The sequence below is a fragment of the Aspergillus terreus genome, genomic scaffold (assembly GCF_000149615.1).
Source record: "Aspergillus terreus NIH2624 scaffold_2 genomic scaffold, whole genome shotgun sequence".
Classification (NCBI taxonomy): Eukaryota; Fungi; Ascomycota; class Eurotiomycetes; order Eurotiales; family Aspergillaceae; genus Aspergillus; species Aspergillus terreus.
In genome coordinates this window covers 521886-538415 of record NT_165925.1, presented here as the reverse complement: position 1 = coordinate 538415, position 16530 = coordinate 521886, and the positions used below count along the sequence as shown (strand labels likewise).

The 16530-nt window shown below is 53.7% G+C and overlaps 7 protein-coding genes across 7 annotated transcripts; 2 read left to right on the top strand and 5 right to left on the bottom strand.

The window, feature by feature from the left end:
* Nucleotides 1-917: 917 nt before the first annotated feature.
* ATEG_01175 (uncharacterized protein) lies at nucleotides 918-1477 on the top strand (the record flags this gene model as incomplete). Its single annotated transcript, XM_001208540.1, has 2 exons — nucleotides 918-1134; nucleotides 1311-1477. 2 exons carry the CDS (start codon nucleotides 918-920, stop codon nucleotides 1475-1477), a joined length of 384 nt encoding a protein of 127 aa, XP_001208540.1.
* Nucleotides 1478-2251: 774 nt separating this feature from the next.
* Nucleotides 2252-5768, top strand: ATEG_01174 (uncharacterized protein; the record flags this gene model as incomplete). Its single annotated transcript, XM_001208539.1, has 7 exons — nucleotides 2252-2375; nucleotides 2618-2735; nucleotides 2784-2883; nucleotides 2930-4376; nucleotides 4424-4520; nucleotides 4566-5351; nucleotides 5426-5768. 7 exons carry the CDS (start codon nucleotides 2252-2254, stop codon nucleotides 5766-5768), a joined length of 3015 nt encoding a protein of 1004 aa, XP_001208539.1.
* A 545-nt stretch (nucleotides 5769-6313) lies between these two features.
* On the bottom strand, nucleotides 6314-7208 carry ATEG_01173 (F1F0 ATP synthase subunit 5; the record flags this gene model as incomplete). Its single annotated transcript, XM_001208538.1, has 3 exons — nucleotides 6314-6318; nucleotides 6368-6830; nucleotides 7047-7208. 3 exons carry the CDS (start codon nucleotides 7206-7208, stop codon nucleotides 6314-6316), a joined length of 630 nt encoding a protein of 209 aa, XP_001208538.1.
* Nucleotides 7209-7497: 289 nt separating this feature from the next.
* Nucleotides 7498-8513, bottom strand: ATEG_01172 (Mob1/phocein family protein; the record flags this gene model as incomplete). The annotated part of the gene is made up of 4 exons (XM_001208537.1): nucleotides 7498-7739; nucleotides 7791-7924; nucleotides 7992-8085; nucleotides 8141-8513. 4 exons carry the CDS (start codon nucleotides 8511-8513, stop codon nucleotides 7498-7500), a joined length of 843 nt encoding a protein of 280 aa, XP_001208537.1.
* Nucleotides 8514-9236: 723 nt separating this feature from the next.
* ATEG_01171 (EXO70 family protein) lies at nucleotides 9237-11251 on the bottom strand (the record flags this gene model as incomplete). Its single annotated transcript, XM_001208536.1, has 3 exons — nucleotides 9237-10621; nucleotides 10683-10893; nucleotides 11042-11251. The coding sequence occupies 3 exons, from the start codon at nucleotides 11249-11251 to the stop codon at nucleotides 9237-9239; spliced, it is 1806 nt and encodes a 601-aa protein (XP_001208536.1).
* Nucleotides 11252-11551: 300 nt separating this feature from the next.
* On the bottom strand, nucleotides 11552-14167 carry ATEG_01170 (putative intracellular protein transport protein (Sat1); the record flags this gene model as incomplete). The annotated part of the gene is made up of 3 exons (XM_001208535.1): nucleotides 11552-12435; nucleotides 12504-13562; nucleotides 13630-14167. 3 exons carry the CDS (start codon nucleotides 14165-14167, stop codon nucleotides 11552-11554), a joined length of 2481 nt encoding a protein of 826 aa, XP_001208535.1.
* A 595-nt stretch (nucleotides 14168-14762) lies between these two features.
* Nucleotides 14763-15575, bottom strand: rrg9 (mitochondrial ribosome assembly protein RRG9; the record flags this gene model as incomplete). Its single annotated transcript, XM_001208534.1, has 1 exon — nucleotides 14763-15575. The coding sequence occupies one exon, from the start codon at nucleotides 15573-15575 to the stop codon at nucleotides 14763-14765; it is 813 nt and encodes a 270-aa protein (XP_001208534.1).
* Between the last annotated feature and the right edge of the window lie 955 nt (nucleotides 15576-16530).

Genomic DNA, 16530 nt, shown 5'->3' with positions numbered 1-16530 from the left:
CCGTCCGCGGTAAAGACGTCCATTACAATTCGGAAGACGTGAGTTCCTCAACGTCGTCTCCCAGTCGGCCAGGGTAGAACAGTGGAGGAATCCCCCCTCCGTCCTGCCATCCTCCTGTTAAAACATAAAAGTGGTCCCTCCCTGGTCCATAGTAATAATAATCCCTCTCCCCTAATCATTCTTTACTCCAGAAGGAGTAGTGCGACCAACAGGTCAAGTCGATCTCTCTTTCATTTACCCTTCCTCTTCTTCCTCTTTTTCTCCTTCTCCTCCTTCCTATCACTTCCATACATCTGTCGTCTCTCCGCTGGTCCTCTTCGTGCTTCTCTGATCTCTCATCCCACCGAGAACCGCGCTCCTCCCTTTCCCCTGTCGCGTCATCGTCCTCGACTCCGTGTTCCGCTCATACTTGAGTCCTCCTAAGCATCCCCACCCCATCCGTGTCGAGACGCCCGGGAACTCCTGATTCTCGATCGGCGCGAAACCATTCTCCTGAGTCTTTCTTTTGTTTGTTCTATTGTTTTTCTGGACTTCCTGTCCGCGTACTACTCGTCACGTCCTCCCTGACATCCCGAGTATACGAACATGTCCGACGCAGACCAGGAGTGGAAACCGAGCGGTCGGCCTCAGTCGTTCGTCCTCCTATTCGCAATAAGCCTTTGTTGAAACATGCGCGTTGACCATGACATGGCAGGACCATGGCACAGGCCTTCTCCTCCGCGCTAGACAGCGTCTTCGCTCTGGACTCTGAAGTCGATCACTTATCGCAGACGATTGACCAAAAGTCGGTCCCCTGTCTCCTATACTTCGTTCCCTGGTCGCACTTACCACTTCCCCGCAGAGCACCACCACAACCCCAGAAACAAAATGACTACCATAGCTAACATACCCATTACCCCTCGTCTAGGCGATTTCAAATGCTTATGAAAAACCGGGAACTGGAAGAACTCCAGGCCAAGATTCGCGCCGCCGAAGAACGCCTCAAGGCGCAGCAGGCCAATACCCCCAGCGGCTCGGGAAGCCGTGTGCAAACCGAAGGCGGCTATCAATCCACATCCTCGACGACATCCCCAACGGACTCGGCAGGCCAGTACTCCAGCGGCGATGAACTGCGTGAGCAGGCCCAGCAACAGCGTACGTGATCAATCGTAACACGTGCCAGGACGGGCGGAAATGAGTATGTTTTAGGCACCGGTTAGGGGGGTTTCATTGGATTGGACTTACTTCACGCGATTATATCCCTGTGTATGGCGAGCATGTTTTGGAGAATTGGTTTGTGCTGGTTGACTTCTTTTCTCTGTTTGTTTCAGGCATCTTCCGGTGGGAAGATGTCGGGCAGGTCTTTCCAGATCTGCTCCGTTTTGCATCTGGCATCCGTAGCTGGTATGGGGCCACACCAAGTCAGCTTCACTGTGGATATGTCCCGCCCACTGTATTCTGGCTTCGAACGGTTGCATTTTTATACTTTGGGACCTAATAATCTGACCTGTCGTTTGTATAGCGTATTATTGTCGAATACCTGACACTGGATTTGTGGAGAATAAACGGAACCTGTTCACAGCACGTGCAGGTATTTATGTCTGAGATGCATGCTTCTGCTGTTACACGAAGCACTTCGAAGCCAAATTTGACTCTGGAGCGTCTGCACTCCCAGGTTCTGAAAGAATGGATAGACGGATTACCCGAAATGGAAGTCCTATCGTGCGCTAGGCCTCTTCGGTCCGTCTGGCTGTTTGGTCGTCCACTCTGTCTGTCTCTTTGTTTCCTGTCCATGGATGTTTCATCCCACTCTCATGTCAATCCAGATGGTCCTTTAGACAGACAGCCATACGATACGAACCGTCTGCCATGCGCCGAATGGATTGCCGTCCGACCGCAGCTAAGGTCGCCAGCTAACTGTATACAGCAGATATGACATCAGCTGCGACCGAAAAAGTGGGCAGCTCCCCAGGACTAAACGCGGTCTAGACGCTGCCAGTCTATGATCCAAGACCTTTTCTTTTCCTGTCATGATAAGCCGGCTCTGAGTTGTCCTGCAGCTCAGGAACGGTCATGGCCAACCATTCACCATCCATTCCAGTTTCTTGCTCCTCGTCTCCGGCGCCCGGCTCTTATTATAGCTCCCGTCCCAGTCTTTCTTCTCCCTCCCTCCCTCCCTCCCTCCCTCTCTCTCTCTTTCTCTTCTCTCTTCCCATCTCCCCTCTCCGTCTCAACTTAACTCTCCCCTCCCGTGGTTCCCTTCACTCCGACCATGGTTTTGATCGACAAACATTCTTACCTGTCGCAGGAGGAGCGGCGCTTGAAGGAAGACCGGGAACGCTCCCGATACTGGAAACGATGGGGTCCCTATGTCGCTGAAAGACAATGGGCGACAGGTGAGTCTTTTCCTCGCCTCGATTTCCCTGTTTTTGCAAGGACTGATGATCTCATGTGTTAAAACCCCGCAGTTCGGGAGGACTACTCGTAAGTTGCACAAGACCCTTCTCCAGTCCATCACATGGCTGAAAGTGGAACCGTTCGCTGACGCTGTCTTAGTGAGAATGGCGATGCATGGAGCTGTAAGAATGCCTAGTGTTGCAATTGATCCTCTCGGTGCAGGTGCTAATCCCCGCGGTAGATTTCTCGCATGACCATGCCCGGTCCAGAGCTTATCGCTGGGGCGAAGATGGGATCGCCGGAGTGTCAGATACCCACGGAATTCAGAACATTGCGTTCGCATTTTGGAACGAGAAAGAGTACGTGTCCGCGATTGGCGCTCCTTGAAGCTCGCTCAACGTGAATAGCGATTTCCTGAAGGAACGTCTCTTTGGCCTGTCCAATCCCCAGGGAAACCATGGGGAGAGCATCAAAGAAGCTCATTTCCACCTCGACAACACCCCCACGGTCGGTCTTCTCCGTCTCCATCTCAGAACGAAACTAACTCCCGCAGCACTCCTACATGAAATACCTTTACAAGTACCCTCAGAAGAAATTCCCCTATAAAGATCTTGTAGACGAAAATGCCCGCCGCGGGAGACTCGAACGCGAATACCAGATCTTGGACACCGGCGCATTCGATGACAATCGGTACTGGGATATCTTCATCGAAACAGCCAAGGAGGGCGATGACGAAGAAGAGCTTCTTTTCCGTGTCATTGCCTACAATCGAGGCCCTGAGCCCGCTCGGCTGCATATCGTTCCCCACGTGTGGTTCCGCAACACCTGGGCCTGGGGTCATGAGGACCCCTCCCTGAAACCCTCGATCGAAAAGGTCAACCCACTCACGGCAAAGTCCTCGCACCACAAACTGGGAGAAAGATATGTGCGGTTTGCGCCCTCCCCTGCAGCCGGTGACTCCCAAGAAGATGTTCTGCCGCAGATGCTTTTCACCGAGAACGAAACAAACAATGAATTCCTCTGGGGAACCAAGAATGACCAGCCGTACGTGAAGGATGCCTTCCATCGGCACATCGTGGACGAGGAGAAGAATGCGGTCAACCCGGCCAACAAGGGCACCAAATTCGCCGCTTGGTATGCCTTCGACCAAGGGGATGGGATCCCTCCGGGAGAGTGCGCAGTCGTTCGATTTAGGTTCTCCCGGAGACAAGAGGCCTTTGTGGATGAAGAGGTGCTAGACGATGTGGTTGAGCAGCGCAGGGCCGAGGCAGACGACTTCTACTATCACATCAGTCCTCTGCCCATGAGTGACGATCTTCGCAACATCCAGCGACAGGCATTTGCAGGGATGATGTGGACGAAACAGTACTATCATTTTGTCTGGGATCAGTGGGCGAATGGAGACCCTGGCATGGTACCTCCTCCGCCTGGTCGAAAGCATGTCCGCAATCAGCAGTGGAAACATCTGTACATGGACGACATCCTCTCGATGCCGGACTCGTGGGAGTATCCTTTCTTCGCGGCGTGGGATACCGCATTTCACTGCATCCCGTTGGCAATGATCGATCCTGAGTTCGCAAAGAAACAGCTAGATCTTCTGACGCGAGAATGGTACATGCATCCCAACGGACAGCTCGCCGCGTATGAGTGGAATTTCGGTGACGTCAATCCCCCAGTCCACGCATGGGCTACCTTCAGAGTCTTCAAGATTGAGCGGAAGATGTACGGCCGTCAGGACTTGGACTTCCTCGAGCGCGTGTTCCAGAAGCTGCTGCTGAACTTCACTTGGTGGGTGAACCGGAAGGACCAAGAGGGCAAGAATGTCTTTGAGGGCGGGTTTCTCGGTCTGGACAATATTGGTTTGTTCAATCGATCGGAGCCCCTTCCCACTGGGGGTGTACTCGAGCAGGCGGATAGTACTGGATGGATGGCCTTCTACTGCTTGTGCATGCTGAACATCGCCCTGGAGCTGGCCAAACACCGTCGCATCTACGAAGACAGTAAGTCGATGTATCCCATAATTACTTCAACAAACTAATTCCTGCAGTTGCATCGAAGTTCTTCGAGCACTTCATCCTCATCAGTGATGCAATGACTTTCAGGTCTGGAGGCCAAGAATCGTCCCTCTGGAATGAGGAAGATGGGTAAGCTGTCCCCAACCTGCTGGTAGCCCAATGCTAACAATGTAGATTCTACTACGACGCCATCTCCTACGGCGAACCGTGGACCCAGCAGCTCCCCGTGCGTTCACTTGTGGGACTTATTCCGCTATACGCGGTCCTCACACTCGAGCCCGAGCTAATCAACAAGTTCCCCACGTTCAAACGACGGCTGGACTGGTTCATCGAGAACCGCCAGGACGTAGCGGAGCGCAACATCGCCAGCATGAAACGGCGCGGAAAAGGCGAGCGTCTCCTCCTCGCACTCGTCAGCCGCAGCCGGCTAGAACAGATCCTGAAGCGCATGCTCGACGAGACCGAATTCCTCTCTGAACACGGCATCCGGTCCATGTCCAAGTACCACGGCGAGCACCCGTACTCCATGACAGTGAACGGCCAGGAATTCCGCGTCAGCTACGTGCCCGGCGACTCGGACAGCGCGCTCTTCGGCGGCAACAGCAACTGGCGCGGCCCCGTCTGGCTATGCGTCAACTTCCTCCTCGTCGAGTCGCTGCTGCGCTTCTACATGTTCTACGGCGACTCGCTCCAGGTTGAATGTCCCACCGGCTCCGGCGACTACATGCACCTCGGCCAGGTCGCCGAGGAGATCCAGCATCGGCTGCAGCACCTGTTTGCGCGCAACGACGAGGGCCGCCGCGCCGTCCACGACAACTCGGACCTCCTCGACTTCGACGACCACTGGAAGGACTACATGTGGTTCCATGAATTCTTCGACGGCGACACCGGCCGCGGCCTGGGCGCCTCGCATCAATGCGGATGGACCGGGCTGATCGCCAAGATCATCCACGATACCGGGTGAGTTCTCTCCCAGCACCCCTTCCAATCGTATATAACCCCATCAGCCACCCACAGTCACTAACCCGAACCAGAATAAACTGCCGTCTCCCGCACACCCCGCGGTCACCCTTCGCCGCAGCATCGCACTACTTCGACGACAGCTTCCATCGCTCTGTCAGGGGCGGGAGCCGCCGCAGCAGCCGTCGACCCAGCGTGCGTCGCTCGTCGACGAGTCGCTCCATCGGCAACCGCAGCGACTTCGAGTCTGCCTTTACGCCGGATACACCCGGGGCAGAGAGCGTCGTCGACGAGGACGACGACCATGTCTCGCAGTATGTGGAGAGCCAGCTGCAGCGCGTGCGCAGCCAGGCGTCCATGGGCACGTATGAGGATGAGTTTGAGACGACGGCCGATCAGACACCTAATGGACATTAGTTGTGTTCATGTAGAGGATAGAGCAGCGCATTCATGATTGTTTTTACCTAGTGTTGCTTGACCCGGTGACGAAGAGTTAAGCGTCTCATGTATCTAGGATCTGTGAGTATACGATGACATTGGAACGCGTACAGTTCATAGATGATACACTTCCTCAAGAAAATACTATCCAGCACATTCCTACCAGATGCGCGCTGTACGATGTAGCATGGTTGCAACCACTTCCTCAATCGCAGTTATGAGGCCGACAGCATCCAACCGTAAGTCCCAGGAGGGCAGAGCCTCGACGCAACATACACTATCTAACAAAATAGCATAGAAGCACACCAGATACGAGCGAAAACTCAATTCTGTCTATTTAACCCAGAACACGAGTTCATGCTAAGGTAACTTCAAGGGAATTTGTAGGGTACAAAAGGGTAACAAAGGAGATAATTTACAAAGCGTCGGTGAGGGCCTTGTTCAGCTTGGCGATCTTGGACGACACGCTGAGGTCGATGGTGCGGTCACCGATCTCGACGACGAGACCACCCACAAGCTCGGGGTCAACCTGGACTAATCAGCCGCGACTCACGCAACAAACGCAGGGAGACACATACCTTGGTGACGACCTTGAGCTTCTTGCCCTGGCTGTACTCGGACTGAGCGACGGCCTTCTCGAGACGGGAGATGGTCTTCTTGTCGAGTTCCTAGTATTGTCAGCACCAATGCACTACTACAGAGTCGACAGCGGTTTTGGATGAGGGCTACCTGAGCACTGGTGATGTTCAGCTCGATCTCGCCGCGGTGAGCGCCCATGAGGGTCTCGAACTTCTCACAGACACCCTCCAGAAGACCGAGACGGTTGTTCTCGCCCAGGGTGGTGAGGAAGTTCTGGACGATCTCGCCCTTGTCGCCGCTGAGCTTGGCCAGCTCCTGGACAATCTGCTGCTTGTCGCCGGCAGTGAGGGTCGGGGCGGAGATGAGGCCGGTCAGCTTGCGGTCGGCCTTGAGGACCTGGCCGAGGTTGGCGAGGGCCTTGGAGGTCTGGTCGAGGGCGGAGGACTTGGCGGCCGCGGTGTACTGCGTGATTGATAGCCGTTAGCACGGGGAGGTGTTCAAAGGGAGAAACGGATCGCGGTCTGTGTTTTGTTGTTGGGGTACGCCGGGGTCCGGGACGGGTTTTCAGTGTCTCAATCCTCGGGGTAACGGATCGAAATGACGCTGCACCACACCGCTCCCAACTCGCGTTCCCGGATCCAAACAGGGTGAAAATGACGGTCTTGGGATGTCGCATACCAGAGCGGTGGCATAGGTGCCATCAACGCCGAACAGGGAGACGGGAGGCTTGACGTCCTGGGCCGGGGTGGCATAGGCGCGCAGGCCGTTCAGGGCGGCGGTGCGAGGCACGGAGAACTGCGTGGCGCGGAAGCCAGCACGGGCGACACGAGCGGAGAGCATTGTGAGGGCTGGGATAGACGCGAGAGGCGGACTGTGGGGGTGGAGGAGAAGTTGGATGGGAGGTCGTGCGGTTCGGCAGGAGAGGGGAGGAGACAAGAAGTCGAAGAGGTTCGTCACGTGAGATCCCGTTCTCGCCGAATTTTCGGCTATGCATACAAAGTCGCCATACGAAATTCACCCCATGCAGCATTCATTCTCAGATTCATTCATTACAACCTAGACGCCAGGAAAGAACCCCCGAAATGCAATCCATAGCCGCGAAATAAAAGAAACAAACGCCATATCCACTCTAATCGCTTCGCAGCATACTCTCCACCAAATCTCCCAACGGCCCCCAGAAATCCTTTCCACTCGCCAACCGATGCTCATCGATGAACAGCACATAGTGCTTGAAACTGGTGTTGAGGTGCGGTTCCAGTCCCAGATGCACAATCACCGGGTAGTGGTGGCAGTAGATATGCGCATACACACGGTATAACCGCTTGAAGATCTGACGCACAAGACTGGTGAAGCCTTTGGGGAACGGGACACCTACACTAGTCAGCAATCCGATGCAGAAAAATCAGACAGTTGGAACCCTACCCAGCCGGCTGGGGAACATCTGTTCGTTGTCGACATTGCTCTGCACCCAACTCATCAAATGTTCGATGTACTCCGGCGCCGACATCTTCGTGGGTCGCTTGAAGTTCTCCGAGTCCTGCCACAGATACTCGAATCTATCCACCAGCCGTCAGCGATCGTAGTCCGCAGGTCGCAACCACTTCACCAGGGCACAGAGCATACTCATCGGTCGCCTTCATCTCAGGACATGACTGGGGCGAGCAAAACTCCGTAATCGAACCGTAGAGGAGGTTAATTTGGTTGTAGAAATCCACCACTGCGCTTGGATCAGCATCGCCTCGCTGCAACAGTAATGCGACGATTCCACCTACCGTTCACCGCAAGCCATTCATTCAGATCCTCGCCTTCCGGCAGTTTCACGGCCTTGCGCAGACTACCGCTTCCCAGCGTGGCTTCGGCAAATTGTCTCAGCTGGTAACTGCTCGTGCCCTTGGCTGCTGAGCGCGGCTTGAAGGGGGCGCGGGTGCGCGCATTGCTGAGGGGAGTCAGTCCAAGGAAAGCGTTATGTAGAGGCCGAACCACTGGCGACAGATATGACGGGGGTGGGAGGATGGGAACACGAGGGGTACGGATGGTACCGCAAGGAGGGGAAGAGTCTGGGGGGGATGATGCTGATGCTGATGCTGACGACGACTTGGATGACGGGACGGTGGATGATGCAGGGGAAAAGAATGGCACGAACATGGTGGTGATGAATGAAGCCATCCTCCTTCACGACTCTCTCTTTGTGCCTCTGACGCGCTTCTCGATATTATATCAGCCCCCCACTGTCGGACTGTTGTCTGTTTCGCGGAATGAGTGATCGTAGGTGGGATGTGCGAGGAATGAGGTTTTCTCAAGAATGTGCCTACATTCGCATTCTCCGGGAGACAAGTCAGTGATACATATCCAGTCAAACACAAGAAAGGGTGTGGACCGCGCCGACTCCGACTCACCGCAAGAAGGCGCCGTGCGAAGGAGGTGGGATGGAATGAAGGAAACGAGCGAAGACGATCGTCGGCGGAGAGAGACAGGCGCAAGTGAGGATCAACAAGGAAGGGAAGAAGGCTGTAAGAGCTCAGCGCCACAACTTGAAACGAACTAGTTAGACCAACTGCAGTGTGAGAATGAACGCGATCTCCGTCATCGATCGGAGTGGATGGGGTTGGTCTCCACGATGCCCCCCAGCTGAACATCGACGACCCATGGGTGGCTGGTTGCCCGGGTGACAAACTTCCAGCACTCTCTCTATTATTATCAACCTACGGGGTACACATACTTCCGACACCATTAGATGCCGATTATTCAATTAGAATTACTCTCAACTACCAACTATGATTAAATACATGATATACTTCTGCCCGCAGAATGAGGTTATATCGCCTGCACTCCCAATGCAATCCCATCCCATCACAATATAGTAGCATCTCAACCAAGAGCAGCAAGCTGAGCAGACAAGCCCCCCTTGTCGTACTTCACATACTTCCCGCGACCCTTGTCGATCTCGTGATAGCGGTCCCAGAACCGCGCGTATAGTGGCTCCAGCACCGCCTGAACCTCCCGGGCCAGTACAGACCGTACCTCCCGCTCCATGTGAAGCTGCTTGTGGCGAGAGACAAGTTCGTCAAAGCTGGCATTGAATGACTTGAATTTGTCCTTAATAGCATCCTTGTCCTTAGATGACAAGGATTTAACAATAGCACCCGAGTCAACCACTCCTCCGGAGGTCGGCCGGCCAGCCGCTCGTGAGGTATACTGCACGTCGAGAAGGTAGTGCGAGGTCTCCTTCCAAGCATCCAGATACGTCGAGGTAGCGCGTTTCCGGAAGGAGTCGATCCGCGCAATGCTGTCGGGAGAGCCCAAGTACCGTGCCAGCTCGGGGCTCTGCCGAATCGAACGATCCACGTGGCAGAACACATTCGATAAGAACACCCCTTGGACGGACTTGGACCTGTGGAACGCCCGGCCCCGTGCCTCGAGTCCGACCATCAAGGCCTCGATCATATCGAGAATAAAATGCGACAGGAGGGTAGAACTGTCCGGACTCACGTCTAAAGGAGCCGTGCTGGCCGCATTGGCAGTGGACCGCCAGTTGCCGTCCCCGAGGGAGGTCAGAATCGAGGCGAGGGGGCCAGAATAGTTGGTCAAGGTGGTGAGGGAGCTCATGACTTCGTTCACGAGAGGAACAGATCCACCATCAGGCGGTAGCATCGAAATACTGCCACACTTCCGCTTCGTCTCTTCGATCAGTTCAGAAAGCGACGACTTGGCCGTCTCACGAACCGGCCGAAGCGCTTCGATGAATAAACTCTTCAGTTCCCCAGTCTTCGAGTCGACACGATAAGACATGGCAGTCACGATCTCAATGATCTCAAAGGCCAGGAAACAATCCGTCATGAGATTAGCTTTGATGTATTGATTGAGCTCCCGTAGAGTCTTCGAGTACTCTGCTAAGGCCGGTCGACAGGTCGTTTGCAGAGCCAGGCCCCGCTGATCACCAGTGAAGATACGAGAAATGATGTCGTGCTCAGTATAGATAAAATTCTCCAGCGCGTTCGAGTAAATGCCAATACCGTTGGTGCCTTGCGTGTAAGGTCCGTCCGTAGGCCTCCGTTTGACTGTGTTCATGGAAGCGATGGCAAGGTTCTGCAAGCTGGATGTGATATAAGGTGCACGGGTCTCTGAGTAGATTTTGACAGCCGGATTCGAACCATCATTGCGTTGGAATCCTTGTGAGGCTGCCGAGCCGATCGCTGCACAGATAGGTCCTAGGTCCGCAAGTGTATCGTCGGGGATAGATGGGAAGGCGAGCTCTGCATTGAAATACAACAGTTAGTTCTCCAGCCAAAAATTTAGCGCCCACTGCCACCTTACCTTTCGTCAAATAATGTAGCGGCTCTATCGTGCCGACATGGTCGCTCAATTTACTGCGAAACAGATCTTGGAGCTGCGCGGTGCCAGTATTCAGTAAGGAAGTAAACTCGGAGATGGCTTTCTGGTTCGACTTCAAATTCGTAGAATGAAGATCCACCAAAGCCTTTTCCACCCGTCGCAACGCAGCCAGGTACTGCGGCAAGTCGCAATTCTGGGGTCTTACAAGAAAGTCAGCACTGATGAAAGAAAACACGTTCCCAGCCATGCCAAAGCAAGGAGGCTTACCCCGAACGAATAATACCCTCCTCCCGGCTCTTCGCATCGAGCGGTTGACGGAGGCGATCAATAGCTTCGTTGACCTTGTCGATATTGCTGTTGGTAATTTGGAGAGACTGCGTGTTGCTGTAGATTGGGCCTATCGCGTGTTTGACAACATTCCCACCGGTCTCCAGACGAACCATGGAGCCCTGGATTTTCTTCGTCAGGAGTTTCAGCTTCTCGAGGTTGGCATAGAGCACCTCCACCTCGGCGCTCTCCTCCGCAAACGCTGTATTTCGAGGGGCAACCATGGTGGGAGAGCATTTATGAGTGCCAAGCCGTATGTCAATTGCAGCGCCCTTGCAGCCCCGATATGCACCGCCTAGACAACTTGGGATGAATCGACGATGGGGTCGAGGACGTGCTGGACCCTTCCTTTAATCGATGGCTGGGAAGCTCCCGAACATGACGCGGGGTGGGCCAAGCCGATAGCGATGACTAAGGCCCGACCAACACATCGTCCAGGTCAAGTCAACAACAATAGGATTGTGTAGTTTGTGAAGACAACACATTCATATCTTCGAGTTCACTCTTGATTCTTCTATTATCTCCTATATAGAGTATCCTTCGTCCTCCTCCGGAACCCTCTCCCGGACGGTTTCCCCGTAGACCGTGATCGGGATCGATATCTCAAACGACTCACATCCAAGATTCTCCAGGGCCGTCAGAATCTGGCCCCGATCATCCTCATGCACAGCTTCCAACAGCTGAGCACCCGAAGGCCCCGTTCCTGTCTCATAATACACTGTGGGAGTCACAAACTCAAAGCGCAGCTCCCACTCGTGATTGACGCCATTGGTCAGGATCGTAGGGGTCGCCGAAATCGGCACCGCTGGGCTAAATACCACCCGCGTCGAATAAAGCGTATTCTCAAAGAACGATGCATGGACCCGGCGTGTTGCGCGGCGAATGCTGGCGCCGGATCGCACTGCTAACGAGCCGGCGACTCTCTCCGACGTCTCCAAGGTGGCGCGGATTGCGTAACAAGGAAGCGCGGTATCGGTGAAATCCACTGTAGCAATGATGGTCTCGCCCAGTCGATGGGCTGGTCGATTTAGCACGACGACGGCAATACGGCGACCATTGCGGGCAATCTCAAATCGATTGGGACTGTGAGAAGCATTCGGCGCCTGATTGCTTCGGAGAATTGCCAGGTCAATCGCGTCTTTGCAGGTTAGCGGTCCCGTGGATACGTCATGGCTCGGCTGCTTGTCCGTAAGAACGTCTGGGGGCTGCAATAGAGCGCTGCGCGAATGCTTCTCAAGAAGCTCGTCCACGTATGACAAAAACTCTGGTGCGGACGTCCATGTCGGCACACTGATACTCTTCGGTTTCGACGAAGGAGGGAGGGAAGATCCAACTTTTTGAACTCGCGCTTCGTCACGTAGAAGCACATAAGGGTTCATGAGGTTATGGCCGAGGATTTCCCCTTGCCCTATGTTAAATGTAAGCTATGTGCAAAAAAAAAAATTGAACTCATATCTCAGAAAGGAAATGGCTCACCATTTACACCACTAAATACCCGGAATGGTATACTAATGCGGTTGACTCGCTGAGGTTCATTAACACTGCTGGGACGCTGGGTGCCAATGACCAAATTATACGAGATTTTGATCGCCTTCCCTTTATGGCTTGCCGGAAGCCCACTGGGTAAGGTGAAAGAAAAAGAATAAGATTGTTCCTCGCCCGGCGCCAGCCGCAGATCGACAAACAGAAGCGACTGGGGTGTCGACAACAGAGGGATCGACCTCGACGAGGAAACCCCTCGCATTTCTCGGAGACCATCAAGGTCGTTATTAGAGAGAAAACCACTCAAGGATTCCTCAATTGCGTTCCACTTGAAAGCGCCCCAGAAGCCGCCACCTTTCCGACTCTTTTCATTTCTTGATGCAGGGTTCCCGTTGGGCGTGCCCATGCTCCCCTGGCCACCAACGACGCCTTTCCGTTTGACGTCTTCGAAAGCAGACTGATTTATCAGTGAGCCATCGACGGTGAAAGACGCGCTGATTTGAGCATAGCCCATCAGGAGAGCCTGGCTGTTGATGGAACGACCTGAGGGCTCTAGGCTGGACATGTGTCGCGAGTGACGGGCCGCGTTTGATCGCGGAACAGGAATAGAGTAATTGGTGTACTCCGATTGCAGGGTTTCGGAGGAACCATTGCCGACAGAGTAAAACTCCCCACTACTTTTATGGCTTCCGCTCAGGCTTGATGTAGACATGATCTTCGTAAGCTGGGGTACTTGAGCAGGCGCTAAGGAGGAAGGGTCTCTATCGTTCAGCTTCGATGAGACTGCAGCACCGCCATTCCCGTCGGCCAACAGTGGTGATGTGCTTGGACGGTAAGTGCTAGATTCTGTTGTAGGAGACGCGGGGAACTTGAAGTCAATCGGAGGCAAAGCAGGTCTGCGTGCAGCACGCGGAGACTCCATCGGCCTAATAGGACTGTGGGCTGCCGATCCAGGGCGACTACCCCGAGACATACCCTCCATATCAAGTCTGAGGCCATTGGAAGACGGAGCTATAGGGGACTCGGGGGGGTAGCCACGAGATGGGGTGCGCCCTGGTGTGTAAAGATTATTAGCGTAAGGCGCTGCAAGAAGCAGTTATATAGCCTTGTTAAAGCTAACCTTTTCCAAAGGGTTCCTCATATCCTTCATGTCTCCTTGGGGGGACTTGCAGACTTGCGGACCGCCCATGACCCCTGACCGGCTTCGACCGACTAAATTGCGAGGACGATCTCGGAGTAATATCAGTCGGGAGGTCGCTATCAATTGAAAGAATGGACACCGATCGCTTGTGTTTGTGGCCAGCCGGAGGGCCACTTCGAGGCGTAGAGGGGGGCGGGAAGCTGTGGGAGCCGATTAACGGGGAGCTCACGGATGAGGAGATCCTGTGAGCTGGGGACCGTTTCGCAAGTGTAGGGTAGGATCGGCGATGAGAATTGAAAAAGAGGCTTTGGGGAGATCTTAGGGAGAAAAGGGATTCTGATTTAGGACTGGTGTTCCCAGTTCGCGACTGTTTGCGTTGATGCGGGAGCTGCCCGCCATTGTTGGTCTCCGCGGTTTGCTCCGCAACGTTCTTAAAGGTGATGGTGCATTCCACATCCTCCCCCGCAAATATTGTCTGGTCTTTCCATTTCACAAAAACCTGGATATCCGAGGGCATGGCGAGGGATGCCGCGTCACCATGTAGGTCGACGAAAGCGCGCAACGATCAGGAGCTCACGTCGGTTCGGGGTACCAGCCGCCACCAAAAGAGAGTCGACAATGGCACTCTGCGCGAGAGAGAGAATGAGGTATGAGGAAGGAGATGCCGTCTCAGGGCATAGCCATCAGATGGTGTGGTCCATAACCCACGAACGTCGAATGGGAGAGGAGAGCGAGAGAGCGTTGGGCTCGAGTGAATCGGGGGAGGTTGTCCGGAGATACGACGGCGGTTGGTATGGGGTTCGGTGATCCACTCAGGTAAGCAAGCGATCAGCTGTACAAGTATATGCACCTGACAATGCACAAGCCCGATTTCCAACGATGTCTCTCTCGAATTGATTTATCTACAATAACTTCCGAATTCTTGATGTGATATCAACTGACGCCGGAAAATACGAAGAACCTGGGGAAATTGCCCTTCCCCATATCTTTGGTCCTCTTTACGTCACATGTCGCGAGCTCGGCTAACGAAGCTATATTCAGAGACATGCTGTGGCTATATACAATCCAAGATATTATTAAAATTCCCAATATTACAGACCACTTAGATGCAATCACCTGCTACCTTTCCGACGGTCATCATATAGTACATTGGTATCAGCAAAGGGTTCCGTCCGTTTGGTTTTGGGTCGCAGACCAAGTTCAGACAGATGTCCCCAAATTCGATCATGTCGCCTCTCCCATCGCTTGCGGCGATCCTCTAGCTCTTCTTCGGAAGCTCTCCATTTACTCTTCAAGATCCGACGGATGGCTTCTGGTGACACACGGAACTGCTCGGCCAAGACTGGGGTGGTGAAACGGTCGGGCGCGACGGCATTCAGGTGACGGATACCTTCCAAAGCGTCAGGTGAGAGCTTCTTGGGCGGATTCCAGCCTTCGCGGAACTTCTGCTTTAGGGCATCTTTCTGAATCTGCCATCCTTCCTTCTTTCGCTTTGGCTTGGGGCCGGTGGCCTTTAGTCCGTTGTCTGCGCGAGAATTCTTTTCTGTCGCTCCAGTTGAATTTTTCTGTGTTTTTGAGGCTTTAGGTGGGGTATGTGGTGTATCTTTCGGTGTGGACGTCGAGTTTGAGGTAGTAACATTATCTGTGAGGTCCTCTATAGACACTTCACTCTGATGAGCGTTCCCTTTCGACTGCGATTGAGAGGTCGCTGGCGATTGGGACGATGAGGAAGATATCGATTGCGAAAGGGAGAATCCATTGTGGGAAAGGGAGCGAAACTGCCGTGAATAGGCGGGTCTGCGAGAAATGATGGCTGTTCGATGTCTGGCAAAGGAGGGAAGTTCAGATGCGAATTGGGCGCGGAAGACGTTTTCAAGGACGGTAGGCAAACCGAGGGTTGCCGAGTGGGCACAAAAGGCGACCATTGCGCGTGTCCTGCAGATGCGGAGGAGGGAAGAGCAGGAAACGTTGTGGTGGGAGTTAGAGAGAGAAACTCGCGGTGTGGTCTCGAGGAAAGAAATCAGTTGTTCAAATGGGAAGATCTCAGACTTTGATGCCTGAGGCAGTAATATATCATGTGACTGGAGGCCGTCCGATCATGATATACAATACATCCTCTGATCTGGTAAGATTGGAGCAGAGGTAGCGATAATTATGATCCGTGGCGGGTAAATACTTTTATTGCAACTCAGTGTACTGCAGGCTGTATTCGATGGTGTGTTAAGCCTTTCTGGTCAGTCTATTGTACACCACAGTACTATATATTGTAGACTCCCACCATTACAATCAAACTTACTGTGTTGCTACACTTCCTTTCTCCAATCTTCCTATCCTCCTCCTTTCGTTACCACCAATCTCTCCCCACGCCACGACCCACAATGTGATCTGAGAAGGAATATCCTCAACTGCTTGATATTCGATTTCCCGTACAGGAAGAACCAGGACGACGATCGCTAGCAGACAAGCCACCAAATGATCCGCGAGTCGATCCACCCGAACTAAAACGGAAAAAGAAAACGACCGTCATTCATCCTTCTCCCCGTCAACCAGGGGAATGTCGGATGGGGCAGAAAAGAAAGAATCTCCCTGTCTTTGAGTGTCGATTGAGTGAGAATCCCCCTGGCTATGAGATGAGCTTCTATACAAGGACTGACCTGGAGACGATGTCCCCGAATCGACCACAGAGGCATACGGCGAACCCCAGAGTCGGAGCAACACCGGTTCCTGGCTCTGGATTTTAGGTTATTAGTGAGAAAGGATTGACTGTCAGATCCCTCGATCCCTCCATCGGTTCGGTTCGCCAATCCCTGGGACTCCGCCCACTGGAATGCTGGAGCTAAGCTGGGAGCTCCAACAGCTCTCTCTCTCCTTCTCTATACC